Source organism: Anopheles stephensi, chromosome 2, assembly GCF_013141755.1.
Source record: "Anopheles stephensi strain Indian chromosome 2, UCI_ANSTEP_V1.0, whole genome shotgun sequence".
NCBI classification, from domain to species: Eukaryota; Metazoa; Arthropoda; class Insecta; order Diptera; family Culicidae; genus Anopheles; species Anopheles stephensi.
This window is the reverse complement of record NC_050202.1, coordinates 6,995,899-7,018,994: the sequence shown is the minus strand read 5'-3', so window position 1 is coordinate 7,018,994 and position 23,096 is coordinate 6,995,899. Positions and strand designations below refer to the sequence as shown.

General features: G+C 46.6%; 1 protein-coding gene across 7 annotated transcripts in view; it reads right to left on the bottom strand.

Annotated features, from left to right (window-relative positions):
• The window catches only part of LOC118507974 (zwei Ig domain protein zig-8-like), a 48,582-nt gene that overhangs the window by 15,888 nt on the left and 9,598 nt on the right, over nt 1-23,096 (bottom strand). For 3 of the 7 annotated variants that reach the window (XM_036047307.1, XM_036047310.1, XM_036047311.1), the window contains exons 3-6: nt 14,908-16,025; nt 7,973-8,113; nt 1,508-1,653; nt 1,218-1,288 (exon numbers count right to left, since the gene is read on the bottom strand). In XM_036047307.1, the coding sequence (XP_035903200.1) occupies nt 1,218-1,288; nt 1,508-1,653; nt 7,973-8,045 (290 nt within the window). In that variant the 5' untranslated portion in view covers nt 8,046-8,113; nt 14,908-16,025. The remainder of the gene's footprint in view (nt 1-1,217; nt 1,289-1,507; nt 1,654-7,972; nt 8,114-14,907; nt 16,026-23,096) is intronic. The other 4 variants (XM_036047308.1, XM_036047312.1, XM_036047313.1 and 1 more) reach the window with 4 other exon arrangements.

Here is a 23,096-nt window from a genome sequence, read left to right as displayed (position 1 = left end):
CAACAAACCACTGCGAAGACAAAACAATTGACGCATTTTTTATGATAAACACAGTCTCGCAAGTATGGGAAGTAATTCCATGTTTACATAATCGATTGTTTTGCTCACTGCCATCATCGCGTGTTGCACTACTTTGAATCCCCCTGCCTATGAATAGGCTATTGAACCGAGTTGTGCCATAAAAATAAATTCCATTACTTCCCGAACCGCTTAAAGCGAGGCCCCGGCTCGATTCAATCGAGTGTCGCTCTAATCGAGAGAATACTTTAATCGTGCTTCCGGCGGGCCATTGCACATCGTGCCGACGAGCGTAGGGACACTTTCAAAGGATAATTTACCCCCAAACCACCTTCCGAACCCCTCGTGTTCAACCGGTTCCCTGCCCGTAAGGGACACAATTACACAGGCGGTGCGGCCCACTGGTATGTTTTCGAGCCGTTTGTCGTTAGAGCTGATGTAAGATAATTTTGTTAATGCGTTCATACAACAAGTCGCTAATAATGTGCACTTGAATGCGATCGTCACAATACGCCCGGCGCTTTATGCGGAAGTAACGAGCAAAACATGCGCAAGGGTGAGGTTGGGCAGAAGGTACAGGTAATTGTCCTTCTTCAATGTGTGTGCCTGTGTACCGTGGTGGCGGTCCTTAATGAGCACCCGGCACGATTTTATCCCCCACCCTGGCACCACGGGGCACCAACTGGGGGATGAAGGAATTTTCCACGCTTTGATGTGACGAAACCGGGTAGAAACCGCGTCGGCCGATTGCACCACACCACCAGTAGTGCCCGGGCACTGTTTGCTCGATGGCTTGCTGCAGTGCAAACAGTTGTCAATAATCCCCCCTCTTTACTGTGGCGTCGTTGGGTGGGAGGCGTTAACGGCGAAAACCCATTGAAATCCTTCCACCCCAAAAACCGTGAACGCGACGAGGCTGTTTCGGAGCAGACCGTCGCTTCAATCCACGTATTTTCCCGATATGAACATTCTTTTGTAAACGCTTCTCATTCTACGCCACTGGGCACAATTGGTGCCTGATGCTGCCTCGACCCAAATTGCGCAAATCGAATTTCTGTCCGTACGGCAGTACGGGAATTTGGTTTTGGCTGTGGGTAGAGATCGGGCTTCGGGCAGGCACAGCACACCGGGCAGCATCCAGCCGGGTTTGGTAGGCTAATTATAAACGCATCAATCATGGGGCATGGGGTTTTGCTCACCTGTCCACTGTGAGAATGTGATCATCTCTCACTCGTACCCACGAAACAGATTTGTTCCCTAGCTGTTTCACCTGCAATGAGAGTGAGAAGGAAGGAGGATAAATGATGATTGCATCCTTCGTGTGTAAGGGATGAAAATGCGCACTTGTCGCAGTGAATGGGGACAGTGAAAATTAATATGATCTCTCCGAATTACCCAACAAAAAACAAGAAAAACGGAAAAGGATGAACGAGGAGATGGAAAAAAATGAGGTCAACTTCATTCCACAGCACGCTTCCATCACACTTACCTTGCACGGCAGATATGCATGTGTTCCGATTTGTGTAGTTACATTGCTAACGCCGCTCCCGTCTAGGTATGGTCCAGCGAAAAATGTTGCACCAGAGTTCAACTTACTTAAGGCTAAGGATGTACTGATATCGCCCGTTACATAATCTGAAACGGAAGCGTTAAACGAGCAGTGAAAACGAGGGTTCACACACACACACATACACACAAAACCATTCCCATCGAGCTACATGTTAGTGTTGGTTGCTAGCCATCGCCATGGTGCCACGCTTCACCAAAGCCTACTGGACCATTGGCCCCCGGAGAATCATCGTGCACATCATAATAAATTTTCTACAATGTAGTTTGCTTTCTTCTTTCCTGTAGTTTCCAAGGTTTTTTTCTTCTTCTGCTTTAGGCTTGCCAGCAAAACTCTCTTTCCCAAATTTGGTGTTCTGAATTTTGCTAGTTTGAAATTAGTTGCCAGCCAGCCTAGCTACAAACCGGCGCCAACCCAACTCTCAGTGACACGGACCATTTGGACCGGTTTGGTTCATAAAAAAGTCGTAAAAAAGTCGTCATATCCGTGTCCGCTGTTGGTTCGAGCTGCTAGGACGGGTAGAACCGTCCAAGAAGTAAATGAGCCACATAATTAAATACAGTTTTGTTCGCGCAATCTGGGGAGCCCTGACCGGCTGAAGCGTCCGGTTACCGGCGTGAGTGATGGAGTGAGGCCTCTTTTTCGAAGGAAAAGCGCTCGCCCAACAGTGCCAACACCCCAAAGATGATAGTGGAAGTGTAGAATCTGGATTAGATTGTGAATGATCTGTACTCTTCTGAGGGAGCGCGCGTGTACCGGACTGGCTGGTTTGATTGAGTTGTTTTCCAAAGTCGTTTCCAAGCCGGCTTTTATGCCTTCAGTATCAGGCCTGACGTAAACATTACGATAAAACAGATCGTGAAATGTGCCATTCGCAGCGCTCGAGAGAGCGCCCATCCGTTTTGTGCGATGTCCGTGCCACATGTGCGTGTGTTTGCTGATGTTCAAGCCGATTAGTGACGCATTGGAAGGATCGTTTCTGAGGGGCTGGGATGGGCCCGGCACTGCCGTGGCTGTCTTGGGCCAGTCCAAAACTGTCCTTAATTAGAAGTATGCACAGTAAACGACCGAACACGGTAGGAACATCAAAAATCAAGTCTTGTATTATCTGCTGATAGCCAGCGGCACAGTAGCGTTCGTTGTTTGTTTTGCGCACCGGAGGCTTCGATGAGCTCGATAGCCGTGGTGAAAGTATTTACGCGAGTGGGAGAAATAAAATTGATAGTGTGTCCTTGTCGAAGGGAGTGTAGCGAGAGCCAAATATAACATTAATAAAGCATTGCAATTAGTCATTTCTCCTTGAGAAAGTGTATGTTTGAGTGATTCATAGGACTTGAGTAGGATGGAATTTGATGCTGGTCCTTCATGTTAGTAATCGGTGACTTATAACTTATAACATAGCTTTATTATGTGACGTCTCACGTTAAAAAATGGATTTTTCCACAAAATGTGATAAATGCACACTGTTGTTAAGATGGTGAGAGATGTGCCAGTATTTAAATAATTGTGTCCCGAATTCCTAACTATTTCTGTGGGCGTTATTTCTGTTTTCTTTTCCACAGGTCTTGGTCTGCCATAACTGGTTGCCTTAATTTAATTTCCCCGGAGCTGTATACTCTGTCCCACGTACGGTGAGACGATACGTGGGCGTTCACACTTCCCTCAAATGCTAGCGAACCGAATCAATTTGTATCTGCATTTTACTCCCGGAGCTGTCAATTTGAATACCTCTGTCCATTGATTACGGAAACAAAGTGACGTAGTTCGGTTCGATCCGGTACGATGTGTCTAATCATCGTGTCAGGCAAGTGGATGCATGTTTTATGATCTGGAAAACACTGTAATAATAGTTTCATACTCAAATGTATTGTGCATGGAAGTTTTGGACAATGGTATTCAGCCACGGACAGCAACCGGGAGTGTTTATCGGTATATGTTTACTCTAAACTTTGTTCTTCTCCGTCCAAACAATATCTTGAGTTTAGTGAACCAGAAATTCGGACAAAAATTCAATCAGCATAATACTAAAAGCGTCCACTAAACATAGCGTAAGCACGCCATAAACCTCCGTAATGTCTTCCTTACGATCGCCCTATTTGTATCCAGGTGTACTTATCGGGTTCATTAATTCAACATAAAACTATCCTACCCCCGGAAGGATTACAACTAATCTAAGAGTCCGCTTTTTATCGTGCTGACCTTTCGGGTCGAGAAAAAAAAACACATACACAGACACTATTGCATCCTCGCCCGGGCGTAGGCGACCCGGGCGGGTGTCTCGAAAAGCTCGGTTTCATCATCATGATCGAGCTCGCATAATGGCAATGAGTGGCCTCCACCTACGTAATCCGACGGACCACTATCAATAGAGCGACATCGTCAAATGGACTATATCTCGGAGCCATGATCTTGATTTAATCGATAGTCAACAAGTAACCGGATGCCCGCATACCCAGCCCCCCACCCGCCGGGGTGGTACACCGGATTTGGCGATTGTTTTCGTGCTCTTATCCATTCTGGGGCCCATTCTTTCCGTACCATCGGGCAAAACGCATTTAGCTAGCATCAGCTAATCCTTGAACCGTCGTCACAGTTCCCTTCCCCCGGTTCGCCCCCCCCCCCCCCCCCCCACCCGGGTTAGTTATTATCCCTCGCTTCTACATCTCTCGTCTGCTCTCATTTGCCCCAACGGAACGGACTGTGCGCGTCACACATGACCGGTCACCGACGTTCTCGTCGCCGTGTGTCCTTTTATTCATTATCCGCTTTTACTTCTGCATCCTGCATTCTCCGACGCTTCTTCCCAATTTCTGGGCCCGTCCGGCAGGCCCACAATAGCCTACAAAACCGCAGCCGCAAGAGTTACCATCAAATTAATTAGATTATCTACCCTCTCGATGGACAGCAGCGCCTCGTCCGCACCGTACGACCGGGGGCAACACATTTTCGTACCACCTTCGTACTTTGCGGGTGGTTTTGCTTGGCGGTTAGCCGGATTTCGAGCCCTCGGCGCACGCGATACCGGGCAGCGCACGTTTCCGGCCGGGTAAACTCAAGGTTTAGCTCGTCCACGATTTTACCATTTCAGTTCGATGGTTTCTGTGGTTGAGCGTTGAAGCTAATCGAATTGAATTACACCGGCATTCGCACACAAACACACACACTCGAGCAATGCAATCCTGTGGAAGGTGCAGTTGCTTTTGTCTCGTCACGCGCCCACACTCACTCAGGCACAAAGCCTTTGCCGTTCGGTCGGGCGTACCGGGTGGGCGCGAGCGCTCGCTCGTTTTCCAAGTTTCGTTGCGGTCAGTAAGAATGGCCACCCAGACCACCCAGCGTGTGTGCTTGTGTGATGCAAGAGACTCCGGTCAGCCAGCCCGGAACACATATTTACATTCATTTGCATTATTTGCCAACAAAAGGGTCACTCTCATTTATACGTATGATTAGCATTATATGGGACGCCGTGCTGATGTTGCTATTTTGTGGCTCACTATCCGTCCACCACTCCTATCGCCCCACATAGTGCCTCGAGGACGAACGAAATAAATGTTGAACGTTCCCGGGGGTGGTGGTGGTTGTAGCCCTCCGGAAATGTTTGATTAGCTGCAGTTGCGAGATAATTGAAGTTGAGGAGAACTTTAAACCGGGATACGCCCGAAGCGTTACCGTGCCAACGTTTTCGGCCATGACGTCAAACGGCTGATATGGTGGTGCAGAAATACTGGTTAGCCTGGAGCGAAGCAAGTGCGGCGATCTCGATCGGTGCTTTTTGTGTGTGTTGCTCTAGTGTGGCGCATTCGCGCCGCAAGTAATCTTCAGACCAGCTGAACGAACGGCCTTCCGGAGATTAGTTTGTGCCATTATAGTGATAGTGCCGCTTACGCTTAGCTGCTTAAGATTGATTGATTTCCAATGGACGATTATTCAATCATAACAATCGGCCGGCCTCGGTTGTGTAGTTATCGCATGCTCGTCCCAATTATGTGAGCAATTATTTGAAGCAAAGTATAGATTACCTTGTCAGGCCACCTTGTCCGCCGAGGAGTGATTACGAGTGGGAAAGTAAGCGCTTCCTGTACAGCACTTAACCACCATGTGTCTGTCGGTTCCAATCAAATCCTAAAGACCTCCGACAGGACCGTGTTATTAGTAGTGGTAAAAATACGCTTCCCAAAGAGCCTTCCAATCGGTGGCAATAACGGCAATCACTTATTGATTTATTTATGCCATACCGCGAAAGGCAAAACCTGATTCGCCTCACAGCGTGGGACGCCAAGCGAACCCCAATTTCGCCGCTGGCAGTGACTAACTACAGTTAACGAATAAACACAAATATTTCCTCAAGGTTGGATGGCTCTTCGGCACAAAACTTACTCCTCCGGCATATTGATTTAATTCTCCTTCCCAAAGCTACTTGCCCGCTTGCCGCGCGCGATGGGTTCGAAAATGCTTCCGGTAGTTTTAGAACCATTTTCGAGGCCCTCCCGGAACCACGCTCACCGCGAGCTGGAAGTGGATTGGGCCGAATCGAGCCGGTGGGACGAATCGCGCACGCAGTCGCGTCCTGGGCCGTGTCGGGTGGACTCCGTTTTTCCCGCGCATAATTTATGACTTTTTGCCAAGCCGTGTCGAAGATGTAAACTGATGAGCTGTTATTATCGTAGATAGCGCACGAGTCAAAGTTTGGTGCGCTCGCCCCGAGCCCGACGCCAGCCCGCCCATAGGAATGGCATAATGGGGCAGGCGAAACGAAACTCAAAAAAGAAAACGAAACCCTCCGCTACTCATACGTGGAGTGGGAGTGGAAAATGGCGTGGAAAAAGCGTCAGCATCGGTGGGCACGCATGCTCACATAAATCAAAAGTTTGATCATTCCCAGGCCAAGCCTTTCTGTCGTTCGGTGACTTTTGGGCTTCCGGTCCCCGGGGCTAGGTTGTGACGCGCTAGCAAAAGAACAACAAAAAAAGCATCACCCGGTAACACACGGTCCTTTGTGTGCGCTCACACGGTGCACACACGAGTGGCAGTTATGAACTATATTTACAAATATTTGATTCCCACACCGACCGAAAGCACGATAATGGAAAATATTTCACCAGCGAGGAAAATTATTTCCCCCCCCCCCCCCTTTCCACTCTAGGGGTTGCTTAGAGAGGGAAGTGGAGGTGAAAACACACAAAAGAAAAAAGAAACGATCCTTATTACGGATCGCCTACCAGGAAGCGGACGAAACGATGTAAACGCACACTCAGCAATCACTTCCACAGGGTGGTCGAGTGGGTGAGTCGACGAGGCGAGTATTTGGGGGGGGGGGGGAGGAAGTGCGTTTCGATGGCTTTCAACCTCCCTCCTCCCTCCCTCCGTTTCCCACCTTCCCCCTGGGCGATATGGAATGTTGTAACGGAGCTTTGGCTTAATTAATGTTGGAATGTTTCGTTCGGTAAAACTGTGCTTCAAAAATCGAACCAAAATTCCACATCGCCATAACCGGATGGCCGGCACCGTGGGGTTTTTCATAGGAAATAGAAATTTTCCATCATCCGGTGAAAATTATGCTCGTATTGAATTTTAAGAGAAAACAGTTTGCTCCCGGGCGGATTCAGCTTCGTTTGTAGTTTCAATAACTTTTCCCTAAACTATTGGGGTGATTTTTTTTTCACAAGTGCAGCTCCTGCATACTTTGGATAATTAATTTAGTCATGCAGTAGCGGTGTTTACTCGGTGAAAGTTGTTGGCCAGGGGATGAAGCAAAATATTACATTACATTGTAATTAAAATTATTTTCATTATAAGTGCATAATGGCGAGTTTTGAGCTCGGAAGGAAGTTATATGAAGTTATAATAGATCATCAAAATATCTTTGATAGTGTAAGGCTCTGATGAATTATGAGGCGATCAGTTAAGCATCCAACTGCCACATGGTCTGAAGATGATCTAGAAGATCGCTTCTCTTTTCTGAAAAAGAAAATTGTCTTAACATCAATTCTTGTTGCCTAATTCTTTAAATAAATTGTTAGAAGTTTTGCCAGAATATTAATAAACGGACAGTCAACATGGCAGATCTAGGAATGTGGATATTACGATGGAGTACAGATAGAATGAGAACACTTATCAGATAGGCTCCCCACGAAACCCACAATAAACGCTTGTTCACAGCGCTCGATAAATAAGTTACCAAAAGTATGCCCGCACACCTAGCAAGTGTAAAATATGCCTAACTCACTCTATTTAAATTGCTTCAAAACTTCCCAATAGCAATTACTTTCGGCTTTTGGCAACAGCGCACCAACGCTAAACATCCTGCCGGTGGGAGAAACGAAAAAAAAACCTAAAACTCCCAAAATGCATGCAGATAGAACTTCATCTAAAAGTTTTAATACTTACCAGTACAAATGAAGAGCACAATGAATATTAAATTAGAATGGCACATTTTGTTGCGTTCCTTCAGAGTGGACATGTTCCGTGCGGCCACGTTCGTGCTACGGTGCGCAGTACCGACGTGTCACAATTCATAGAAGACTGAACCTGCGTTGTCGAATAGAGACAGAGACAGAGAGAGAGAAAAACATGAAATAAATATTACTCACAGCGACTCTAGCTTTACACGATCGCCGCAAGGGAGCAGCGAAATGGAAATGGAAATGGAACAAAACTTTTGCCTAAATGCACCCGGAAAATCGTTCTCCAGCTATTGAGGGGGGGTGGGGGGAGGGAAAAGGAAAGGCACAACACTCCGGTGGGTTTTTCGGCTCACAGGGACAGTCAATTGTTCTGTACATTCGGGCGGCGTTCCGGAAGGCCCGTGGTGGATTCATCAGTGGCGCAAGCACCCATGGGCTGGTGCGTCACAGGCCAGAACCAGACCGGACTGCAACCCGATTACACAGTTGGCCGATTTCCAAATCACCAAACAGGGCACAGGAAAATCCATTCCATTCGCCCAGGAAAATCCAATCCAATTTTCCATCTTCTGCAGCAGTAGCAGCAGCGGTGGCCACTCCCGGAGCAGTCTTCACGTGAAGTGGTAGTATAATTTCCTGCAGCAGCAACGACTAAAGAAGTGCCCACACACACACATACAGACCGGAAAAAATAACGACGCCCAGTGCTGCCGAATGGTTTATGCAGTGTGCCCGGAGGCCATGGCAGCTCTCGTTCAGAACAGATGCTCACGATTAAATCTTATGACGGATCCGTTGCCCGGTTTCGCGACATCCCGAAACCCTCGGATGCCTACGCAGGGGGATGGGCCATTTTTTGGAATTTCGAACACTCCCCAGAGTCTTCACAGCTTGCTTGTGGCTCGATGAGCATTGTCTCCATGTTCCAAACCCACCGCACGAGCTTGTAAGTGATAATAGAGAATAGGTGTGTGTGTGTGAGAGAGAGTCTGTTATCTAACCGCAGCTATCCAATGCAATCTGTGGTAACGATAAAAGTCGCCAGCCGAACCCACACCAATTGGGAACCGTTCCAAAGGTTGTTTGATTATATTATGCAAAGAAAAGAAAGGAACACACACTCACACATACACTCACACAGGCAGCGAAGCCCTGGCCGGCAGCTGGGTAGGATCGGTTGGGTTTATTTTGCCTTTTCTTGGATGGTTCCGGTTATTTAGACATTCGCTCGTCTCGACTCGACGTCACGCTTTCCACCCGACTGCATGCCAAACTTGGGATATTATGGAGAGAGAGGAAGAGAGAGAGAGAGAGTGAGCGTGAAAAATCCAGCTCCTCCCCCTCCGGTTGCCTTTTCTACCCATCGCATGATCTTAATTTTTCCGAAAATGCAACCGTGCGATGATCGACGTCGTCCATTTTGGCAACGATTTTCACTCCCTATCTTTCTCTCTCTCTCCCTTGCTTCGCTGTATGTTGGCCGGAAATATTTGCAAAACAAAAAAAAAAAACGAACGTTGGAAAGTGTGTGGTGAGGTGGGTGGAAAATTACAGAAAACCCACTTTTCGCTTTTTCCAATCCCATCCCACGCCTTTACGCTTCAATAAGCCTCCAGAATCGCGCGATCTGGTCAGCCGCGTTTTTTTTCCTCCCTCACTGACTAGCTGGCTCTGCTGGGTGGCTCTGGCTATCGAAAGCTTAAAATCTCCCCGCGAAGAAAAGCAGCAGGAAGGCGTATGGTTTTTCTTTTGTCTCTGTGTGTGTGTGTGTTGACTTCTTTTGTTTGCTTAAATGCGAATTTTTTTCATCCCTGCGTTCAGTTGTTCGTCGGGGGTCCTAAAAATTTGCCGTACTGGTGTGGTGGTGGTACTTTCTGGTAATGATTTTATTTCTACCTTTTTTTTAGCTTTCTTTGGTTCCACCACCCAAGCAGCTTTACTTCGAACATGGTTCGGTTTGGGCTTCCTAATGCGGTGCATGGCGAAATGGTGCCGGGCTCTAAATTACAGCGAGGCGCTTTTCGGGCTGCTTCTGCTCATTAACGGTGGCCGGTACGATTTTGGGCGACAATCAGTTTGATAGCTGCAAATGGGCTTGCCGGCTCGCCCGAGCCGTGTGGCTGAGGTGAAGACTTCCTATGGGGTTTCCACTTCGTTTTTTTTTCGTCGTCATTCTTTCTTGTATGTCATTACTTTCGTCCCGATGGAGCTACCACTGTGGCGATATAATGACAGAAGGGGAAAATCAATAACGCTGGCTGGGAGCTTTTTAGGTGTTTTTTTTTTCGTTGGTTTTTCCACCGAATTGGCCACCGATAAAAGATCAAATTTCAGGGCAACCTATTACACAATAGATTGATTCTCATCATCATCATATTTTGTCCCACTCTCCAGGTTAGTCCCTTTACGAAATCGGGTAAGTTAACCGATTTGCCGGCTCGATCTTCACCACGGCGATCGTTTACAAAAAAAAAAAAACCGTTGACCATTTCCCGGTCGGCACCGGTTTTTTTTTTACCAGTTTTGGTTGAACCAAAGGTAGCACCAAAACGGCTGTACAGGCAGCTTGAGCCAGGGATGGTCTGGTAACGTTGAGATGGATAAGCGTGTTCGATAATACCGAGCAACCGACGGGGGTTGATTATGCAAAAGTGAAAATTGTCTTGCTTTTAGGCTTTTTTTCTCTCTCGTTATACCATACGATGCACACGCTCACAGACAAGCAGTTTCCAACATCCGAAACACGACCGATCGAGACGAATCAGAATTGGTCAGCCAGAAAAACCAATTTTCCGCCCTCACAACTTTGTGTGCCGGCTTTTGGGGCAGTCGTTTTCCCATTTACGTTTTTCGGTTTCGGGCCACTCAGTTCGTTTTGCCTGGGCATGGATAAAAATTCATATAAGTTCATTAGTTGTCCTTTTTGTATTCGACAGACAGATAGGACAGGCGTGGCGGCGACTTTGTCTGGGCGACATGGGCCATTGCAGGGAAATGCCGTACCCGTAGTAGACCTTAAACTTTCCCCGGGACGAACTACCGATCTCTCTCACTCTCTCTCTGTTTCTCGCTCTCGCTTTAACTGCTACCCCGGAGGGCTTTTGTCGCTGATGCTCCATTTTCCGGAAAGGCTCCCCGGTAAGGCTTCGGTACAAACTAAATTCTTTCTGTTTATTTTGGACTTTCGGGTAAACTCTATCGAATTAGGAAATTTTGTTTGACCCACTCGCCACTCGTTACTCGGTTGCACCGTTTCCGCTCTAACCTTACCACCATTTCATGCCGGTCCGATCTTTTCTTTCGCCGGTCCGGATCTCGGTTGACCTTTCGCAGAAAAGCGGGCTCCGAATGGGATGAGTACCCACTTACCGAGGTTGCTCGGCAGAAGAAAACGGAAGCAACTCAAACTCAAACACCACCAGCGTACTGGGTGCTCATTGCCCAAAATAAGCATAAAGGTGATGGAGGTGATCTGGCTGCTGGTGGTGGTGATGATGGGGGAAAAACTTTAACTTTTTCACCCTCATTTGTCATTTTCCTTCGGGGTGCGTGCGTCGCACGGATAGGGCCGATTCGTCTTTTGGTGGGTACACAATCTCCACCCTCTCTGCGTTCGAAACGCAATCAATGTGTACCAACCAGCCCGAAAGGAAGGAAAAAAAGGTCCAAGGAACAAGGGTTTTAGAGTAGAAACCAAAAAAAAAAAATCCCCAGCAACGCCTCCTGGTTGCTGTGGTTGGAAAAACTTGATGATCGTATTTTCTTCGGAAAAATATTCGTTGTTTTTATTGCCGGTTTTTTCCTTATGTTTTGGTTGGTGGTGTTACCGTAGGACTCTTGGTAAAAAAAAAAACAAAAAATTGGAGCAAAAATCCTACAAACCACCAGGCGCCTCCATTTGTTAAATTTTGTCCAAGTCCATCTCCGTGCGTTCTCGGTTGGTACGGTTGGTCGTTCTTTGGTGATGGTTGGTACTTCTACTCAAAAGTTACACACACACACTCACATCGGACCAATGGGTGGTGGGCCATACTTTCATCATTCTTCTTCCAGGTTTTTGTGTGTGTGTGTGCAGGGCATGTTTTTTTTTCTTCTGCTGCTGCTCCTCTACTCCTAAAGTAATTTTGCACAATTTATGAGCGAAAGCAATTTTGAAAACTTTTGCCACCCATAAATTATAATCAAATGAAAAGCGCTTTTCGCTCGTGAGGCCGCGACCGAATAAAACGCCAGTACGAGCAAAACCCGTATTCCGGTGCCGGATTATGATGGTGTATGGGAAGGGGAGGGTAATGTGGAAATGGTGGAGAAGAGGGAGAAGGGCCATGATTTGCCAACCATCGTTGGACCAGAGGTTTGGGTTTTGTTTTTACCTGTTTGTGCTCTTCTCCCGCTATCTCGTAGTGTTCGTTCCGTTTTTTTCTTATTCTTACCTTCAAGTGTAACAAATTTTCAGGACACAAGAAGAAGGTACAATAAAGAAGAGAAATAACAATCTCGTTTAGGGGAAAAAACTAGAAGTTATTTTTCGAATCACGACCTTCCGAAGGAAAAAAAAAACGAACGAAATGAATCGCAACCACCAAGGAAACAAGGTGAGCTTGCTTCACCAAGTAGTGAATGTAAAGTGTCCATCTCCTCCAACCCTCTCGCACTGGTGCTAGCGTTTGGTTAGTTTTCTTTTGTCCACACAATAAGTCCTCTTTAGTCTTTGGTGAACGTTTCGGGACATCCTGTGGGGCTTCGTCATTCGCACCCACACGGGAGCTATCCTTCCCGGTTCAGAGCTGCCATCTCTTCATCTCATAAAAATGTTACCAAATGGTGGTTAAGAAAACTACCGAAAAATAAGAAAAGCTCACAAAAGACCCGCAAACCGCACAAAAACGCGAAATAAATGTCTGCGAAATAAGAAAAATGTAATAAGATACGGTGGTGGGTGGTTGTTTTACGGGGAGCAGAAAAAGTCGGAAAACTCGAAAGCAAGAGTTGACAACTGTCAGCGAATTCGTGCGCTCCGCGGGCGTCACGTAAGGCGTGTGGCAAATGAAAACTTCTGCCCAAGAAAAACGCACCACTCCATGCATTCCACGGGTGCGCTAAACGGTATGAAAAATAGCAATATTTATTCAAAAGTTTCACCCAACACACCTGCACCATGTGCCTCGGGACCGTCCCCGTAGGACGATCGGAGCGCTCGTCGCACGTGTATGTGGGAGCGTTTCCTGTGTTTTCCCCCCCCTGTGCTTGCAATGTAAGGAAAGGCCTTCCCAGGCACCATCTCAGAAAAATAAAAATGAAACCGCAAAAAAAACGCGCTCCAAACTGATTCCATGGTGAGCATTGGTGATGTCGCCCACCACCACCACCAAAAAGAGGATGAAAAACACCCGCTCGTGACTGTTTTATTGTTCTCCAACTGTATTGCTTTCTTGTCGCTTCTCCTTGCCTTACGGGGTACAGCGCTTTATCCATTTTACTTGCGCGCGTCCCCGGTAACTAAACGGACGGCCGGAGAATATAAATATTCATTTTTTAAAGGCGCAACCACTGAACGCACCCGCCGAGGTGTTGACCCAAAAGGTGCGAGTTGGTTATGCTTCACAGAAAAAAAAACCCCGGAGGCTACCGAGCATGAGGAAACGGATAGAGCGGTAGCAGTTAAATGTTGTAAAATTGTCAACTTTATTCCGCTGCGTCCATGGCGACACGGTCCAAAAAGAAGACCGACGGAAACCCCTTTTTTGCCACCACACAAACCATCCAGGCCTCTAGCGGTGGGGCCAGATTTTCCATGTTCACCGGCGATAACGAGAATGGGCCGATGGAAGTATAATGAGTGCTCTCGGGGGGAAAGTGGTGTTGAGAAGGTGAGAAAGGAAGGTGTGTGTGTGTGTTCCCCCCGGAGATGCGTTGCCCAAGTTGGGTGAAAATTGTTGCTGAAAACCAGCCACCACCCGTCAGGTGACCCACTGTTTCCAGTCGCCGTCTGTGGTTAGGAATGATATTTTTCTCCTTGAGACTTATACGCGCAAACACACGCACAGTGGGCGATTGTGTGATTTTTATTCCCAAATCTCTTCGACGCTCGACCCAGTAGGATTAATGCACATGAAAACCAACGCCCACCAACGTCGGTTGAACTCACTCAGGGCTCGGTAAAGGATTTTCTTTTGCTTTGCCACCCGCTTCTTTAGAGACCCGAAGCCCGGCCAAGGGAAAAGTTTTTGCTCGCCTGCTCCAATCCCGGTGGAAATCCATTTAATGTGGAATTAAGCAATGGGGTTACTTAAAACCTACGCACCCGCAGGGCGGCTTTTGTTGCAGCAGCAGCAGCAGCAGTAGAAGCATCACAGTAATTTGAAATAAATTGAAAACAAGCCACGTAATCGTCGCAATCATCTCGATGCTTGGCACGGTTGAGAAAATGAGCTAGCTCCAAAGCGGTGCGCACAAAGAAAATGCACACCACTCCCCCCCAGCAAGCATCCTCTCTGGGAGGAGAAATTAAACTCTAAAATAATTATGCTTTACAGGACTGAGAGTGCGAGACAAACAGAAAGAGAGAGCGAAAGGGAGCTTGAAACAGCGTGTAGGGAGAGGAAAAACAGCGCAACATAACAAAAAACCACTGGAAAAACATCAACAGAAAGGAAAAGTTTGTCGGACGAGAGACAGTTGACTTGATTTCCTTTCATGTTAAATTCATTAGAAACTTTTGTAAGCGCCCCCTTAGCCAGCGTCAGCTTTGCGCGCACAAACAAAATAACGCGTAAGCACATATTACCCACCCTGGTTTGGGGGGAGAGAAAGTGGAAGGAAAATTGTGCGACGGGGAAAAAATGGAGTATGAAAAAATGGGCCGCCAGCGCTCATCTTAAACTCATTTCCAAATTGAACTCTTAATATTTTACTCACCTTGTTTGGTTGTGTTGGTTTTGGTTTGTTCGTGTTTTTCTCTCTCTTTCTCTCTCTCTCTTTTTGTCTACTTTTGCTTTGCTTTCTGCTTTAAGTATATATTTTTTCTTCCTTTCTCCGTTAAGCTGAGTTACTGTTCCGGACCCGTCCGGAGTTGTCCAACGCTTACCGCTTACGGCAATCTGACTTTCACATCGTTTGAACTTGTCTGGCACGGTGCGATGAAGCAACGAAGCCTGTTTTTTGCTTGTTTGTTTGTGTGTGGGTTTTTTGCCTTAATTTTCTATTTCTTCAAGGCAATGTTTGCCCGCTGTTTAGCTGCGTGACTTTCGCTACACTCAAAATTCGATGATCTCGATCGTCGAAACTTTTCCATCAACACCGGCACAAGCGGGTCGTCCTTTTTTTCGGTTAGGTCCGTTGATCTTTCCCTTTGAGCTGGGTTTACTTAATGAGTGTGTGTGCGTGGATGCCCTCTGTTAGACCATCTCTAGCATGGTTGTAAAGGCCGTACCTTGGCTATTGTTTTGATGCAAAAGCACTCATAGCGCTTTGCGTTGCTTTCATCGCTGGAAAATGGATTTAATTTCCTCACCGGTTGTTCTTTTACTCCTGTCAGGTGCTTTATCCCACACGTGCCTTGAAGGTATTAACACTTATTACTTGTCAGTAATGTCGCTTTCCCTTCTCGGCTTATTTTTCTCGTTTACCTCAAGCTTGCGATGCGTTGGAGTACGATTTTCCGCTGGATGGAAGTGGTGCCCACACTCACGCTCGCTTTACTTTCTATTTAACAGCAAATATGAGCACGCTCACCTGTTTGGCTTCATTAAGTTGAACAATTGCACACGTCGTCTTGCTTTCGCTCGCTCTGTCCTCTATCGTTCTCGGTCGGTGAGCTAATGAATTATTGAAATATACACACGCCTATCGGTTACGGGTAGATATATGTATCGAGCGAACGGTTTCTGCTGTTCTGGGTTTCTACGAACTCTTTACAATAATAGTAATTATAATATTGATTAGTTAGAAGCTATATACGCTGCTTGTTGTGGGGTTGGAGTGAGCGGTGATGCTTATACAGAGCGTGTTGCTTTACGTACTATAAACTGGAAAACCTGAAAGGAAACAGATAGAAAAAAAAACTTTTACTACGATTATAAAAATATTATTTTTGGTTTTAAATTAATTTTACTCGATTTGACATATATTTATTCGATTTGACATTAGATCCCATAGTGTAAACACTCTCTGACAGGCCGGCTGTCAAGTTGTACTAACAGCCTGTCAAATAAACTTTTGACAGCCAATTGACATTTATAAGGAACGATTCGGCCTTGAAAGGCTAATTTTTTTGGGTAGGGATGAAAAAAAAATTGATAGATTTTTTTTATCTAATGCGGTTTTTGTATCGTACTCCATCCATTCCTTAAACATGAATTTCTCAATCTATAATATATTCTCAAAACCCCTGTAAATTGAAATAAATCATAGATTTTATCAGAACACTTTCTACCGATAACTTGCGCTAAAAAATGACCAAACCCATCGGAAGCTCGCTCTTTTTCCAGCCACATAAAAATCTCCCCTCTGGGCTTTAGGAATGATAAGGCCGAGCAGAAAACTCACCACCCATACAGCGTATATTAACTGATCTGATAAAGGAAAAAGAATTGCACACCCATCGACACTAATGTGCAACGGGGCAACCCATAAATAGCTTTGTCACTCGGCTGTCACGTTCGTACAGCCGGCCAGTGGCATGACCGAGCCAAGCAACCCCGGCGCACACCCTTTAACCTTTTGCGCCCGATACCATTTGCACCGGGAAATGAAGCCATCATCAGGCCGGCATGCTTGCAGGTCATTGCAAAAGGTTATTGAAAAATGAATTTCACACGACACCGAGTGACACACCGAGTGAAGCGTTCACACCTTAAACGTTATCCTGCCACGAGGATGTGACGAAGTCAAGCGACGGGAGGACAAATGTACCGCCTAACATCAACTGCAACTCATCGCCGTATCTTGTTTGGGTTGGATCGATTTGAAGAGTCCGCTACGAAATCGCTACACTGGGTGTAAACGAGCGCCCTTAGGCGTCTGGCTTTCTGTGTGTGTGTGAGTGTGTGCAAGGTGCGAGGTTGAGTCGGCTCGAACAAACCTTGGCCCGCGGCCATCATCCGTTCAATCCGCAACGTGTAACGCAGTGAACGATAAGGTGAAGTAAAAAGAATTGCGCAAAAAAGTGGTAAGATTCACCAAGCTCGCCCTTAGGCCTACCGAGGACCCGGTAATGGTCAGAATTGAGGACCCATTTTGCATCCCATCCCCTAAAGAAAACCCCCTCAATGGACTGGAACGAACGGAATGGTTCTCGCTTCTCAGAAGAAGCAATCTCCATATCGGGTGCTGCCGGAGAGCAAGAGTTGTTATTTTCCGATTTTTCCACCTTTTCCTGGGTGCTGCATCCCTCCCCCCCTTAAGGCCTTACGCAATTTATTAACCCACCCCATTAAGCTTTGCTGTTGTTTTACGTTTGCGCTGCCCACTCCCTGCTCAGGAGTTTTTCCCCAGTATTCGATGCCCCGTTTTTTGCTTGTTACGATTGGTTGGCCCGGTACTGAGGTGAAGGTGCGTATCTGACCACTGGCAAAATGCGGAAGAAAACAAATGACGGTACGTAATCCGAGTTTAATCGGAATGTTGTTAACTAACTGCTTTCCACTTTTGCTTACTGGCAGAACCGGGAGGTGGTTGAAGGTTGGGGAAAATCCGGACTTCGAGCTCGGGATTCGGGTGGGATTGAGTTCGCTCAATTTATATTTATGGCAGGATCTGCACCCGTAACTAACACACTTAGACGACAACAGCCGTTTGGGGGGAGGGACATAAAAAAAGAACAACAACGACTGTGGAAGGGTTTTAAGGACGCTCTGGGAGTTGTGGAGTGATGTTTGATGTCATAAAAACCATCCCATAACTAGGGAAGTCATCCCAGGGACGATGGTCATCAAATCACGAGCGGTCTCCACAGAGAGAGGCACAGAAATTGAGGGCGCCACGGGAACTCCTCCAAAGTTTTGCGATTTGTAGTTTTATGTTCTGGAACGAAGCAATATTTCGCTACAAAAACGCACTTGCACGATCGCTCACACTCACACGAGAGAGCGAACTAGATTCTTGTTAGCAACTTCAGTAGCAGCAGTATGGCAACTTTCTAGGAGGAGAACCTCAAAAAAGAAGTATAAAACACTGAAACGGCACAAACAGAATAGTTAAGCCCCTCAGGCACTCTTGGTGCGTTCAGCTCGAGGCAGCGCCGCTTTGCTTGTGGCATAAGTTGATCCAGTCTCTCGCACTCCAAGCCCCTAAAACCATATGAAGTGATACTCGAACTCGAGCGAAAGTACATCAGTTTACGATAAATACTTCCTCCCCAGGCCGGGAACAAAAGCCTTTCCAAGAAACAACATCTTGTGCAGTGGGACTGCCGGTCGGTCCGACTGCTCGGTGACATTGTTTGTGGTGGGCAAAAGTCCTCCAGAACCCCAGCCAAGAACGCTGACGTTTGCTGTAATGATGAGAGTTTTCGGTTGCAGTCCAACCAGCCCAGACCACTAACTTGTGCCACTCCGTGTCAGAACTCACTCGTTGCACTCGTTTGCTTGGTCGGTTGGTTGCGGCAACTGTACTGCCTCGTACAGTACGTGCTTTGTGACTGCCGCTTCCGGTGCGGAGGCAAACTTATTAAAAGTTATGCCCAAGAGGCAGGATGGTCGACGAGCACAACGGTTTTGAAGATGACGACGATTGTGTGTTTGACGAGCTGGCGAGCCCGAAGAATTCACCGGCTGTCCGGATACGACCCGGGCTTATCGGATGGAGTGCTGGAGTGTTGGTTTTTTTCTCTCTCCTCTTGGTACTCCTCGGTGCCGGAACAGATTAGCAAACTTTTGGGCCAAAAAAGGATCTGAAGCATTTCAGAGCAAACAGCACTCCTCACTGCCGACTGATGTGGGTTTTTTCGTGAGACTAGTGCAAGATAAATAATAATTTGATGCACGGATGTAGTTCGTATATCCCAACTGGAATCTCATTATTAATTCAATTAATGGGCATGATCCGGACAGGCTCAGCCATGTCTTGGTGATGTTCCATTACACTAAGCTTTTACCATAAAATGGTTAATAACGATTCCAGCAAACCATTGCGAAGTTTGTGCACAATCAGGATCAGTCCTGCTTTATGGACAACAAGTATATGGTGCGCCATTATTTACTTTTCCACGAAAATTCCGCAAAGGTTATTGTTGTTGTTGCGAGTGTGGGATGTGTTTATGGGTAAGCTCATCAACAGCAAACAGCATTGCGAAACAGATACTCAAAACATCAGAAAGAAAGCGCGCCCAAGTAACATTACAATTGAATCAAAACTTTCCCACGCAGAGCACCGAAAAATGCCACCGCTCGTCCAAACTGCTGTGTGTGTGTGTGTGTGTTGTTTCAATAAAAAGACACATCAATGTTTGGCAAACAGCAATAAACGTCGAATGTTACGTCGTCGTTGTCCGAAAGCACCACACCACGGCCACCTACGGCTAGGAGGCGACCGATGTGCAAATGGCTTCGAACGCTATGAAAGTGTCATCAGCGCGTGTTCTCTCTCTCTCTCTCTCCCCACAACAAGCCTCGGCCAAGTGATCGGCGGACACAACATTTCCGGGGCCAGTCACAATTCCCGTTAATGTAATGGTCATGTCATGAACTCCCGAAACGACTTCCAGCTCGCAGTGGATGATGGCGGCCAACACGGCAGCGTATGTGTGTGTGTGTGCTTGTGGCACAAAGCGAAGAAGACAGGCCGCTGTCAGGATGGGATCATAAATATCCAGCTATAATTATGTGCGCCCGCTGGATGAGCGTCATCGAGCATGCAGGATGGAGCATGCAGGCCTTGCATCCACCGTGATATGTGGTGTGAGTGTCCTTCCGAACGGTGACGTTGTCTTTAGGTGTGTCCAGTATGGGGTGAACTTTGCGTGTTGAAGATAGCTTGTCCCGGGACGTCGTTTGAGGCCCGGGACACATCTGCAACTAGACGAGTGAAGAGAGCAAGAGAGAGAGAGAACGAGTAGGGATCGGTTTTGAGAGGGCGGAGGGAACTTTAGTACCACACGAGTAATTAAGCCCGCTTAGTAAGAAGCCATCAACCTTCGGCCGAACGCCTTCGGGTCGACAAATGTGTCAAGCGGCAGTCAACTCGTACCGGCCCGGGCTCGACAGCAAAACAGCGGTTATACCGGATGGCCACAATGACAAGACAAGATTTCCGCTGCTCTGCGGTGAGGTTTGGCCGGGCAGTGTACGGGGGAAAGAGGGATGTCGAGCAAGGACTTGTTCTTGTCGCTATTTCTGATCCGCTTAACTCAACCGTTCTTGGCCACGCGACCACGCTCCCAGGAACGGCTGCTAAAATGCCAATCCGAGACGTGCCTGGAATGGATCGATTTTTAATAAGCTGTCAACGGATTTTTCAGCTAGAGCCTCGTGTGGGGCGCTCGAGTGTGTGTGGTTCAAAGTGTGCGCGTGTACAACTTTAGATTATTAGATTTTGTCACCTCATCCCAACGGGCCGGGCAACCCTAGTGGAATGCCGGGCCGTTCGTGAGCCGTGCCACGCTTGCAAGATTTACCACCTGAAGGCTAAATTTGTACGGTTGAATTTCGGAAAGCCTCGAACGAGGCGTGCCAACCATCGTTCGCTGGTGCTCCGGTTTTGCTACCTTCCGGGTAGAGTGCGAAAACAATTTCATCCACCTCGAGCACAAAGCGGCCGACAAAGCTCGTAACTAAGCTTGTCAGGTATTCGGCGAAAAGAAACCCCCGGCCCGACAGAATCCGGGAAATACAATCTTCTCAGCATGAGAAGAAAAGGACCGAACAAAAAAGAAAAAAAGAATGAAAACAATCACACATGAACAAAACGAAAGCACTTTTGATGGGGACACCCAAAATAGACCCGTCACCAGCAGCAAACTACCGGGGGGTTTTTCGCGGTAAAGGCCCCAGAAACCGCTCGAAGGATTTTCGGCGGGTTTGAGGTTGCTTCTTCATGCTGCCACCCGATGACTTCTTTTTTTCCGATGAAGAAAGGATTTTCAATTAGGAACAGTTTGTCCCTGTCCGAAGGGCGACGGCGGCGGTCGAGGCGCGCTGCAGCTTTGCTGCATTTGAATGATGATGTTCGGCTCGTGTCAGTCGTGTTGTTCTGCCAATTTGCTGCCCCGAATGAAGCGTAATCTCATTTGAATGGTTTGGACGTGTGTCGTATCGCTTTAGTGGAATTGGATCAAAGGAGGCAATAAGCCTTTTCGGGGCGGCCACCGTTAATGAGAAAAATCAATCGAGAGGCAAAACCGGGTCCGGCCAAGCCGGCTTCGATCGATGCCGGTGCCCGTGTGTAGTTACAAATAGCATCTGTCAAACAGAAAGAAGATGGAGGAGAATGAAATAGACGAGATAGAGAGAGAGAGTGAGAGACACACACATTCACACGCATGGTTGGCATGGAGAGCTGTAGGAGGCTTAAGAAGTGATTGAATTTGATTGGTGTTGATGATACAGAGAAACTAGGACAGATACACACACACATGTATTGCGTTTTGATTGGTTATTTTCTGTTGCTCTATTACGTTGGATTATGAATGTGCCTGTGGATAGTTTATGGCAAAAGCGAATATTTGCTAGTAGTAAATTGCTTATCAAACTACTGTTGATTTGTTTCTAAACTCAGAAATTTTGAAAGGATGAATTTACTTCAAATAATATTGGTAAACTCATATGAGATTATAAGTTTACTTTATCGTGGAAAAGAAGAGAGAATTCGTAACGCTAATTATGTTTTCAATGAGCACCAGTCCTTACCCGGTAGGACTGTGGTTCAAATCACATCCAGACCACCATCTTGTACGCAGCATTTGACTGTCCAGCTACTGCCTTATTCCGGGAATACTCGGTTAGTATTAAATAATTGATGATTTTTTTATTATTTTATTTATTTATTGATATTTCTAGTTAGACGGCTTGACGCCTTATGGACTGATGAATCTCTTGTTAGTAGAAAAATTAATGAGTTTAATGTAATTAAGAGAAGATGGAATTCTCAGAAAAAAAAAAAGATAAGATTCTTGTTCATGGCGAAGGACATTCCATGACCACATAAACTACATCACCCGAGTGATGATTTTTTCAGACTCCTCTTGTTGCGAACGCGACAAAATAAAATTGATCTAAAATGACTGGCATGCAAGAGTTAGAGGAACAATTATAAATGACTAAATATCTTTCGTTTAGGATAAATTCTCACCGGAAAATATTGTCTTAGGAAAACAACCATAAGTCACAGAGAGGCCTCATACCGCGAGAAAGACGAAATTATGGTAACATGTTAGGGTATGTCATAAAACATCTCGAAAAAGGGACAATATCCAGACATATGGAAATCATAAACTCAAGCCATGTAATAAAATACGAAAGTGAAGAACATAGGCCGAAAAAGGTTAACGCTAGAACCCAACGCATACGTTATCGTTGCGCGATTAGTTTCACGAAAAAAGGACCTGCGCGAAGATCAAGGCACGGTCGTAGGGCAGTGAAGGAAAGACCAACTTGACGAATAGAGTAAACGACGCGCAGGCAAAAGGCAATAGGAAAATAAACATACGCACTTGAACCACAGATGCGCGATGCATTACCCATGGTCATAAAACGATAGGGTAACAATCGCCAGACATTGTAACGTTACAGACCTCCTACACTAGCCGACGTCAGGCAGGGATCAAACGCATCGGCATACCGAGTTAGGATAAAGGAGATCGATGTAATGCTATTTCATGTTCTTTTTCCCACAGAATTTTAGTATATAAGACAGGTTTTTTGAGAATAAAAATCGACTTGTAATCCAAACCTCAACGAAGAAACTTGTGTTTCATTGTTTGGGTATCAGTACAGATTCGGGATAGTTTCACCTTTGCCTTCCCTCCGGAAATTGGTTACGCACTTTGGTGTCTCCCCACTCCGTCGGAAGAATTAGGCGAAATCAAGCCAAGCAAGAACCACGGTTAGATACTTCTCCTGGTTATCCAGGAAAAAAGGCTAATCGTCTGATCGAGCTACGGCATTCCCGTT